The sequence below is a fragment of the Dermacentor variabilis genome, chromosome 9 (assembly GCF_050947875.1).
Source record: "Dermacentor variabilis isolate Ectoservices chromosome 9, ASM5094787v1, whole genome shotgun sequence".
Classification (NCBI taxonomy): Eukaryota; Metazoa; Arthropoda; class Arachnida; order Ixodida; family Ixodidae; genus Dermacentor; species Dermacentor variabilis.
Genome location: NC_134576.1, coordinates 66,659,145 through 66,671,213, shown reverse-complemented (window position 1 = coordinate 66,671,213; position 12,069 = coordinate 66,659,145). Strand labels below are relative to the sequence as shown.

Below are 12,069 nucleotides of genomic sequence, written 5' to 3'. Positions count from 1 at the left end.
GTGGCATGCATACGGTCCTTTATCCTTTTCTTTCTAGAGGAGACTGGCGTTGATATAGAAGCATGTGGTTATGTTTGGAGAGAATTACGAAAATGCAACGCGTCCAGAAAATTTAGAAATGCTGAGGAGGTGTAGCCCTACATATATTCCGATAAAACGCGTATTTGCAGATCCTGCAGTGACGCCAATGCCAGCACCTGAAAGCCTCACATGGGCATGCAAAGACTCTTTCATGACGGGACAAAGGAGGTCGCAATGCCTGCGGGCGGGTGAACCATGGACCGTGGGACAGGCGCGAATCCGGAAGTTCACAGCCATGGTGAAATAAATACAATACAAACGCATAGACACGTCCGCAAACAGCAAGATAGACAAGCTTATTTTAATAAAGGAAGGCATCTGCAAACAAAGCCTCGATTACCCGATTTGCCGCCGCGTTTCTTGGAACCACGAGAAGGCCCTCCCCGGGATGTTGATGGACCTCCACGGGAAGCTGATGGAGCCTCAGACCTTTTGGAAGGCTTCGCTTTTCCGCCTCCTAAAGCGCGGCGGAATTCGCTGTTGAATATGCCAGTGACTTCGTTCACCGTCGGTCGAGTCAGTCTGCAGAGGCTCTGTAGCAATGCCATGTATTCCGGAGACAGGACATTGCCGCCTTCTTCCTGCTTTGGCGCACTGGCCATCTGTAACGCGCAAAGTGCGGTAGAAATTCTGTAAGCAGTAATGGCCCAGCGTCTCTTTCCGTGAGCCAGCATTCCGTAGTTTCTACCTACTTCCCGCGAAACACGATCGGTACAGGCGATTTCTGAAGTGCATAAGTACCGCAAACACAAATCCACTTTACGAGGAATATAGATGCAGGGCCCATATGTGGACTCCAAAGGGCTAGATTATCGCCTCCAAAGAGGTGAAAAACGACACATTTCTTTTATTCTTTGCCGCAATTGTATTGAATGTTTCCAACCACGGTTCGGGAAAGTTCGCAACGAGGTGGTGGCGCCTACTTTAGAGATTCATATTGTGGTAGATAAATAAGGTTATAGATTATTTGCGTGTAATAAGCAAACGAAACAAGAAAATGAGGATAGGTGCAGCATGTTGTAGAAGGTTTGAAAACAAGCGCGCGCAACAGCACCTGCATAAAACAATGCAGAATAGTAATTTGAAACCCTAAAAATTAAATTAGGGTGTTGTACGTGCCAAAATCACGATCTCATGAGGCACGACGTAGTGGAGAACTTAGGAATAATTTGGACTACATGGGCTTCTTGTGCGTGCACCTAAATCTAAGTACAGAGGTACTTGCTGCCCCATCGAAATGCGGCCACCGTGGCCTGCATTTGATGACCCGACCTGTGCTTAGCAGCCTAACACCACATCCACTAAGAGACCACGACGGTTATAGAAGAAGCTGTGACGTAATCTTCGATACTTACAGCCAATGAGACAGTTTGATGGACGAGTTGTTGTACCATTCTTTTTGAATAGATGAAACCTAATAGAGATATGCGAGCCTTAGCAGTGAAGGCAAAAGCGCAGTTGAGTAGCCCTCGTGAACAAACATACGCCTTTAGATGACAGAATCGTACATGCAGGAGAACTTGGGGGGAGCGGGAACTGAAATTTATCACCACGCCGATAAGTTCACTAAACATTGTGTCCGGCATATCGTTAAGACCTGTATATGCAGTATACCACATCAAGCGCCATCAACCCATCAGCCCCAGCAACAAGGACAGAAAATGAAAGGAGACGCAGAGATAAGAGACTGACCGACAGCGCAGAACCACGCGGCATTCGCATGTAAAATTTAACATTGATAGAAGCTCAAGCACTTGAAGCATAATAACATGAAGCAGAGATGGCACTGGCAGGAAGTTATCAAGAACGATTTCCATTATACGAGTAGAAAAGGAAGTGACGCTTAACTAAGATACATAAAGTTCTTATACAGGGTTTCCAAGCTAAATTTAGCCAAAGTTTAAAAATATGCCGCTGTACTCTAAGGCAACGCGTCGAAATGCATGTTGCCGACTTTTGCATGGAGTAAGGCGTGCTATATTTTGTATTCTGCTTAATTGTACAATTAGTCTCGATTAACCAACTGCTGAAGCAACGAAGTTAGGCAAACGATTAAAATTAGAAAGTTTTTGGGCGGTTTGCAAAACGTCTGAGTAAACAGGCTCTAACTGTATATCTGTTAGGTATTAGTGCTTTTCCGCTTATTGCAGATTCTCACAAAATAAAAATACCACGTGACATGCCCTTTTGCGCGCCGTAATTGCAGCGCTCCCAAACGTTCCGCGTACAAACGAACGTAGCATCTAGCAGAGTGTGCTGACACTTAAAGGGTGACAGGAAAGCGACGCAGGTGCTGTAATTGCGAATTATACGAGCGATCTGCTTTCCTAGCAGCGATTTATGATACCAGTAAGCAGATACGCTCAGAAAATGTGCTTGTGTGCGCTGGAAGGCAAGGAAAATGTTAAATAGAACTGTAAGATTTTGGTGAACGGTTTCTGCTAGGCGGAAGGGTCATGTGGCTAACTGATGACGCATAGCACAAGCACAGCAAGGGAAAGGTTTCTGGTCATTAGCCATGTACCTTCTACATGCGGTGGCGAAATGGAAAGCAAAACGAAAACGCTAAGTGCCAACAGAAACGCAGCGGCTCGAGAAAGAGCGGTGACATATTTATGCAGTGCCGATGCAGCACGATAGTTTACTGCGACAGAAGTTAATCCGAACACCTCATATAACAGCAGAGAAGGAATTGGGCGACATTGAGCATAAGATAGGAAGATATTCCTATAGTGCAGGCAATTGCTATTTTTTTAGAACAGGCACTCCAACCAGCCTGCCGCAACAGGCTGGTTTCGCTTTTGGATTGAGGCCAGCAATTCCTGCGCCTAAGCGACTTAGTGCGACTCCGCTGCCTTATTGTATCGAACCAGCGTTGCTTAGAAATGTAAAAAGATGTTATAGAATGTGCTATGAATGACGCCCGAAAACCTGTTGCAGGCGCGCACATCGATGGCCCTTTAGTGGGTTGCTATCTCGGTATTTGAGAACGAACACAAAACGTTACAAATTGACACGTGTACTTATCTTTATCGGGCCACCATGTTTCGCCGCCTGACAAATGTTATTGCACAGCGCGGGACGCGCCTGGATATATATGAAATTTCTGAAAAGTTATTGATGCTTCTATCCCATGTCTGTTGTCGCCGAACCTTCTGTTATCCGATTTCATCGCCTGACGCGAATGGTGTAGAACTTTGTGGAAGGCGCGCGGATACCAACTATTAGTCTGGAACATTCGACGACTGCTGTATAAAAGCCGACGCGCTTGACCCGCTGATCAGATGTTAGACGATCGCCGACCGTGTTCGCCGCTATCTTTGTGCTATAAGTGTAGCCTGTTTTTTGGGCACAGGTTCGACCAATAAAAGTTTTGTCCTTCACAGTATTGCTACTGTGTTCGTCAACCTCACCACCACGTCACAATATCTCCTGTATGGTCGCATTAAGTCCCAGAAGAACGATAACAAAAAGTTGTGCGGTAAATGTGCAATACGTAACGAAGATGTAACAATTGCAAAGGAAATGTTCATCTTTAGCGCAAGGTGGACAAAGCGTTCATCACGCGCTAGTATTCAAGAATGTTGCACAGAAGTTCAGTGACAGAAGTTCCACACTTGCGCAGAAAGCTCACACCGCCATAGTGATAGGGAACGCTGCCCCTACTCTGCTGCCTGCACAGTTGACCAAGTTGAACGTCCGTGTTGTCTTTATGAGTCTCTCTTGTGTGTGTTTTAACTTGCGGCAAAAAAGCAGGTCTTTTAGCAATCGCCAATTAGGCCAACTGTCAACCAAAGGACCAGGCAGGATTCCGTAAAGGCTACTCAACAATAGACCATATTCACACTATCAATCAGGTGATAGAGAAATGTGCGGAATATAACCAAGCCTTATATATAGCTTTCATTGATTACGAGAAAGCGTTTGATTCTGTCAAAACCTCAGCAGTCATGGAGGCATCACGGAACCAGGGTGTAGACGAGCCTTATGTAAAAATACTGAAAGATATATATAGCAGCTCCACAGCCACCGTAGTCCTCCATAAAGAAAGCAACAAAATCCCAATAAAGAAAGGCGTCAGGCAGGAAGATACGATCTATCCAATGCTATTCACAGCGTATTTACAGGAGGTATTCAGAGACCTGGATTGGGAAGAATTGGGGATAAAAGTTAATGGAGAATACCTTAGTAACTTGCGATTCGCTGATATTGCCTTGCTTAGTAACTCAGGGGACCAATTGCAATGCATGCTCACTGACCTGGAGAGGCAAAGCAGAAGAGTGAGTCTAAAAATTGATCTGCAGAAAACTAATGTTTAACAGTCTCGGAAGAGAACAGCAATTTACAATAGGTAGTGAGGCACTCGAAGTTGTAAGCGAATACATCTACTTAGGGCAGGTAGTGATGGCAGATCCGGAACACGAGACGGAAATAATCAGAAGAACAAGAATGGGCTGGGCTGCGTTTGGCAGGCATTCTCAGATCATGAACAGCAGGTTGCCATTATTCCTCAAGAGAAAAGTATATGATAGCTGTGTCTTACCAGTACTCACATATGGGGCAGAAACCTGGAGGCTTACAAAAAGGGTTCTACTCAAATTGAGGACGACGCAACGAGCTATGGAAAGAAGAATGATAGGTATAACGTTAAGGGATAAGAAAAGAGCAGATTGGGTGAGGGAACAAACGGGAGTGTATGACATCTTATTTAAAATAAAAAGAATTGGGCATGGGCAGGACATGTAATGAGGAGGGAAGATAACAGATGGTCATTAAGGGTTACGGAGTGGATTCCAAGGGAAGGGAAGCGTAGCAGGGGACGGCAGAAAGTTAGGTGGGCCGATGAGATTAAGAAGTTTGCAGGGACGACATGGCCACAATTAGTACATGACCGAGGTAGTTGGAGAAGTATGGGAGAGGCCTTTGCCCTGCAGTGGGAGTAACCAGGCTGATGATGAATTAGGCCAACAAGCAGTTCTGTTGAACGTGATGGCGAGTGCTCTCGGCTTTTCTTGACCGAGTTATTCCCGAAAATAAAACATGCGTGCACACAAATTATAGCGCGAATTTTGCGAAATGGAGTTGCTGACTACCAGCAAGAAGGACGGACGCCTTGAACGCATGGTTTCAGAAACAGCACGTGCTTGCGTAAGTACCGCACTTACAATCTATTCTATCCGCAAGGAGCGTTTACTTCCTCATTACCCTGGAACCCAGCGGCATGTGCTCTGTTGCGATTGTCTGGCCTATTCGACAAGGGAACAGCCAAGACACGGCTGCCACGGTAACGAAATCCAGCGAGGTTCGCAAGGAAAAGCGTCGCTTTCAATGCAGACTGAGAACACGGCTAAAGGCGAACATTTCCCTGAGTGTGCCGGGCCACCCAGTAACAGCACTATGACAAAACGGCAGAGAGACACTCAACAGAGAACTCATGAACAGAAAATAATTTTACTAGGCAGATGACTACAGAGTAATGAAATTTGGAAATTGAATAATGGAAAGTTTCCAAATGAAAGGAATATGTTGGACATCTGAGGTTATGTCGTGGCATGGTCATTGATTGTGAGGACAAACAAATGAACAGTGACAGTACCGTCTCACTGCAGAAATCGCGCCAGTTACAGAACGAAACCTAGTAATGGCTTGTCGCAAAGTTCATAACCTAAATTTATCTCCAGTCTGCCCATATAGATGCTACGATGGGAACCATATAATTCATAAGAAAAGTGGAGTTCATCTAAACGTCACAGTAAACCGCCACTTAGCAGCATAACAGACCACTGGTGACACCGGTCTCACACGGGGTACTTTTGATAGCGATGAAGCCCGACGTGGATTGAGTTTCGCAATCGCGAAGGGCTACATTGGGTAAGCAAGCCAATGGCGAGCGATGAAGATTTTGATGTGGCTGGACTGCGATCGAGTGCCGCATGTGGCTACTATATTGGCATTGATGCAACTGAATGTCTCGCGTTAATGTGTAGCTAGCAGTAGGTTAGCATTAATCCGAGATTTAACCAAGATTTCGCGAAATTTTCAAGCAAACTAAAAATAGCACTTCACGTCAGATATAATTCGCCCTAAAGATTTTTCGAGAACACCGTATTTACTTCCGTTATTTGCACACATTTCTTCAATTAGTAGCTTAACAGAGAAGACGCGTAAATTACGCGAGGATTACCAGGACAACCTTGATGGCATTCCTTTTGTTATACCTGCTTCCTCAGAACCAGAAATCCGGCAATCTCAGCCATCGTCGCCGGTGTGGCAAAATGATAGATGTTCGAGTATTTCACAAACTTGAGTAACAAAGTAGGCATGCGCAAAGTACGCGAGAAGGACGGTATGTAGGCTGGCGACGCTCATTTGTCATTTGACGGTAGCCTTGTTCAAGTAAAATCTAGTACGTGCGACACCAGGAAATTAACGGGGCGAAAACATCTTGCCCAGTGAGTGATGTGTGCGCCACTTGCTAGAACGAAGCCTTATGAACTGCCGGTTGCGAACAGTGTAAACGAAAGATGATACAAACAAAATGACACCCGGTCGATAAAAGCACTCGTGACATCTAAGTAGGAAGAAATCACCAAATTATGTTTTACACAGACGATTAAAGTCAAGGCAATGCCGTAAGTTGTGCTGCGTCGACTGTCCCATTGTAATCGGAAGATTCGAGGCAGAACGTAGCCGGGTCTTAAAGGCGCAAGCTGAAGAGTGCGCCGTTTCAGTCATGCAGAGTTTGATACTGCGCTTGACAAATTAATCAGTAACAGAAAAGGGCCAGCAACAACAGAAATTGAACTTTTGGAGTGCGTTAAACGCGAAAGTATTTCGGTATTGTACGCTAAAAAACCGCACTCTCGTATAACGGGCCACTGGCCAGCAATCCGACAAACTGTGCTTCTGCACTTTTTTAGCGGCTTTCACGTTGGTTCGGCACAGTCCCGATACTGCTGTGGCGCTGCTGAAGTAATGCAACCATTTCTGCGGAACGACCCACTGCATTGCTGTGTAATTAAAATGAAGTAGCGAGTTACACTGCGAAATAATTTGCCCATTTTTCGTTTTAATATTGTGGGACTCTCTTCTGTATACGAGATTTAGGTATTTCTTTTCTGTATGGATGAATTCAAATTTACTACTTGCACGCATTCATATAGGCATTTTATACTCAGTGAAAAAAAAAAGCAAACAGTTTTGTTGCCATGGTTGAACGCTGGTAAACCAAGTTTGTCGTGCGATAGCATATTAGTTACCGCACCTGCAACTGCACCACAAGTCAGCACGCAGACGCTGCTCGGCGCGGCAGTAGCCGCGAGTGAATCGACCTTTATGCTGTGTCTCGATTCTAAGCGAACTAAATGTCGAAAGCATAGCGCTCACGAAGCTAGCAGCACTCGGCGCACTTTGTACGCGGCCGTACGCAGAAGCTACCGGTAGTGGCAGACTAAGTACCAGTTTGACCTCTGCTGCGCTCGACGGTCAGATTTACAGAACCAGGCGTCTTCTGCGTTTGTCCCTAGAGTAGTAGAGTTATCGCTATAGAATGGGTTGAGCAAAACAAGCACGTTGGCAATATTGCGATGTTGCTTCATTCGCGATTACTTTTATAGCAGCAAAGCAAGGCTTAACTAAGCACAAAGCAGTGTTGTCATGGTTACATGCATGACGATGAAAGAAATAGTCAATTTAAAGGTCAAAATAGATGTTTTAAGCAAATGACCGCTGTGTCGTGAAGTGAATAGCAGAACAAAATTTTCTCTTTCCTTTTGTAGCAGAGAATCGAAGTGCTAAAGCGTCAGATTCAGTTGTGATCAGAACCACAACATAGAACTGAGTAGCAGATGATGCCGGTCGCGTAACGAGTACGGGACAGTAGAGAAAATACGTGCCCGAGATCAAGTGTATAGCGCGATATGATTGCTTAAGGTCTTATTGCTGCTGCGTTGCCTTCACACGACCCCCCTCATAATTCACAGTAACAAAAGTTTCAGGATTGTTAGCTAAACAAAGTCATTCCCATCACGCCATGATCAAATAACTTGCTCAAAAGGTCCCCAAATGTTTTTGTATGACATCGACCCGCAAAGCGACAACGTTTAAATTATTGTTGTTTACAGAGGGCGACAATCTCACGTCGCACTCTCGACCTATTATAGCGCGAAGTCCACGTCGAAGGAAGAACTGCTCCTATACAACGGCAAAAAATATGCACATTAGTACCTAAGCGACGAAACTAAGTACGGAAGACAACGTTGTTTTGTAGGATATGCACGCAGTACGGGTACTGGTGAATACTTAGTGGTAGCAGAAGACGCCAGGCGCCAACCCCATTATGCGGGGTTCAGCCACTGTCCGCCAGGCAGCGGCTGCGTTGGATATACGGTATGGTAGTGCGCACCATGTCATCATCATCATCATCAGCCTGGTTACGCCCACTGCAGAGCAAAGGCCTCTCCCATACTTCAACAACCCCGGTCATGTACTAATTGTGGCCATGCCGTCCCTGCAAACTTCTTAATCTCATCCGCCCACCTAACTTTCTGCCGCCCCCTGCTACGCTTCCCTTCCCTTGGGATCCAGTCCGTAACCCTTAATGACCATCGGTTATCTTCCCTCCTCATTACATGTCCTGCGCATGCCCATTTCTTTTCCTTGATTTCAACTAAGATGTCATTAACTCGCGTTTGTTCCCTCACCCAATCTGCTCTTTTCTTATCCCTTAACGTTACACCTATCATTCTTTCCATAGCTCGTTGTGTCGTCCTCAATTTGAGTAGAACCCTTTTAGTAAGCCTCCAGGTTTCTGCCCCGTAGGTGAGTACTGGTAAGACACAGCTATTATATACTTCTCTTGAGGGATAATGGCAACCTGCTGTTCATGATTTGGGAGTGCCTGCCAAACGCACCCCAGCCCATTCTTATTCTTCTGATTATTTCCGTCTCATGATCCGGATCCGCCGTCACTACCTGCCCTAAGTAGATGTATTCCCTTACGACTTCCAGTGCCTCGCTGCCTATTGTAAATTGCTGTTCTCTCCCGAGACTGTTAAGCATTACTTTAGTTTTCTGCAGATTAATTTTTAGACCCACTCTTCTGCTTTGCCTCTCCAGGTCAGTGAGCATGTACACCTTTGCAATTTAGTATAGTGCGAGCATGGAGTGCGCTGCGTGTCAGTGGCCTTGTAGCTGCGAGGGGAATCATGTAGGAAACAGCCGAACAAAATACATTGAAAGGGCAATCGCCTATCGCGCATAACACGGTGCAAGAAAACGGAGCAACTGAAATGTACCCTAACAAAAAACTGCAGTGCACCGTCAATGAGAAAGTAAGGTGGCTTCAAGCGTAAACGCAATTTGCTGCTAGCAAAAGACAGGCAAGGTCCGATTCAAGTAACAATGAATAAGTTTTCCTTGAATTCTGGGAGTTTACGTGCCAAAACCAGGATGTGACTATGAGGCACGCTGCAGGGAAGGACTCCAAATTAATTTTGACCGCCTGGAGTTCTTTAACGTGCGCTCAAGGCATAAAACACGGGTGTTTTAGTATTTCGCTCCCATTGAAACGGGAGCGCCGTGGCCGAGATTGAATCGCGCGACCTCGTGCTTAGCAGCGCGACGTCCTTGCCGCTAAGCCACCCACGGCTAACACTACAGCTCTATCCAGGAGGCCTCTAACGCGCAAAAAATTGATGTACCATACGAATGTCTAGTCCCACCTAGTTCAGAACGTGGTAGCCGCGAAGTGCGCACACCAGCGCCAAGTGCAGAAGCGAACGTTCCCTATTTACGAAATTTAGTAACGGTCTATGAAAGCCAATGCGAAACACCGTAATGATGCTAAGCGTCATCTCTGTTTACGAAGATGTTTCTAGCTATCGGAAGTGAGTCTGGCGCGTAATTTGCAGATACGTGGGTTTACACGCGTTCAACAAAATGCACGGCCCTGTTTTCTAAGAAACTACGTAGCGGCAATCACACGGAATGTTGCGGCAAGTTAACGGCGCCGTAAGATTCCCCCTGTGAGGGGCGTAGCTATCCGCAGTTAAGGAAAGAGTCTTACGACGAAAATTCGCTGTGCTGTGGTTATACTGGGCAGAGCAGTAGCGCGAAGCAAAAGATTAAGTAGACAATGAGAGAAGGAAGTGTAAGCGCTACTTGCAATAAAGGTGTGCAACACGGAAAGTGTACGAAAAGAATCTTCATAGCAACTACAAATGTGGCAAAGAGGTAAGACAGCGCTATCACTTTCTTATAGTATTTATTTCCGTGTTTAGCCAGAAACCTTAGTTGGATGAAGTTTTTTTTTAGAGGTCACAGTAATTATTGCAAACCAACTATGCGACAACGCTATCCGAGCGAGTTGTCATGCATAATTGTAGTGGGCGGCTATTCCCATCAAGAGATACAAGCACTGCATGCAACTCTATGAAGACGAATATTGTATTCAGGGAACTACTGCTTCATATAGTGCAGTTCAAGCAATAATTTGCCTCGGAGGGACTTTATAGTCATGGCATCTGGAATAATTTCTCCGCAACTCTGGAGTTCTTTACAGAGAACCCCAAGTTTAAACGCACGATCACTTTGACATTCCACACAATCTTAGTGCTGCCGCTCTTATCTGCAATCAAACCTAGGGCCTCCCGTTTACCATCAGAAAACCATTGCTACTGGACCACGTCAGCTTTGTGCTACGCTTGATAGCTCAGAATGACCGCAGTAAGCGCGAACTGCTGAAGACGCGATGTGAGCAAGCTATTTCGCTCACTTCCTTCGAACAGAGTAGTAAAAGAAGAAACAACGTATACTGAACGTTGAAGCGAATTCAACCGAAGAAAGGCACACTCTCTGTGCGCTTCCGTCGAGCCTCGATGTATCTTGCGCAAGCCTCTTATGCATTCCAAATCCTTCTCAAGGCGAGCTTAAAGGCGAGGCGTAGTATTCATTCCTAAGACATGCTGCTTCTCCCCTCCCTACCATACTTCCGTGTAATAATAAACGCAAGGCTTACCGTTAAAAGTTCGCTAGGCCGAGCTCCGCTCCAGCGTGGCTCCGCAGACGTCCGAACAAAGCACCCGCCCTGCAGGCTTCCAGCGATGGTAGCTGGTGCCGCGAAAATGCGACCGGGCAACCGCTGGCCACAGAATATCAAGGTGACGTACTCATTGCGTCACATCATATTTAGCGCATGGCGAAGGAAACGCGACCACCAACGCCACCGGTGTTGATGCGGTATTGTGAGATTGTGGCAATCACGACATGCGCAACAAACACGATATTTTTTCGACGTTGCACGTTCAGTGACGCATCAATTTTTTTGGATCATTTGTGTTTGTAGGAGCTGATAACTGATCTGAGAGTAACGCGAGGACACCACACTGTAAGTCATGACGTCGTAAAGCAAAGCGACACCTCATGGAATTAAAGGATTGCCCGAAAAGAGCGCGAAACCCCAAGAGGTGCCTCTCGCACCCGAAATATATTGTCTCGTGAGAAAGCTGCATTGCAATATGCTGGTATATCTTGTTGCGTAATAAAGTTAGACGTTATCTCGCGGTATGGATCAGGGTTTCCAGATTCGTCCCACTATACCAGCTCAGATGGTAGAGCGGCTGCCCCGGAAATGCCGTGGTCCCGGGTTCGAGTCCCGGACCAGGACAAATTTTTCTTGATTTGCGAGGCTTTCCTTTCGAGGAAACCGTACGGGTTTCCTTTGTAGCAATTGCTACGATTGGGTGGATGTCTCATTTTCCCTTAATTAATTTCTTCTCGCCACCTTGTGGTTTTCCGCAGAACTATTACGTCAAATGACGCTAATGTTACTCCTTAGAGCGATCTTCCTTAGTGTACAGCAGCAACTACGTTATGTAGAAGATGACGGCAATGGTGTTGCTTGTACACTTGGCCGGAGCTTTTTGTCTTGTGCTTCTGTAACGGGCCCCTCAGGCCCCATACAACATTTTGCTTACACGCTGGAAGTCG

At 46.0% G+C, this 12,069-nt stretch overlaps 1 protein-coding gene across 1 annotated transcript in view; it reads right to left on the bottom strand.

Annotated features, from left to right (window-relative positions):
* Positions 1–11,195, bottom strand: part of LOC142592772 (uncharacterized) — a 37,812-nt gene extending 26,617 nt beyond the window's left edge. Inside the window, exons 1-2 of the mRNA XM_075704438.1 lie at positions 11,099–11,195; positions 422–683 (exon numbers count right to left, since the gene is read on the bottom strand). Coding sequence (XP_075560553.1) covers positions 422–683 — 262 coding nt within the window. The 5' untranslated portion in view covers positions 11,099–11,195. The remainder of the gene's footprint in view (positions 1–421; positions 684–11,098) is intronic.
* Between the last annotated feature and the right edge of the window lie 874 nt (positions 11,196–12,069).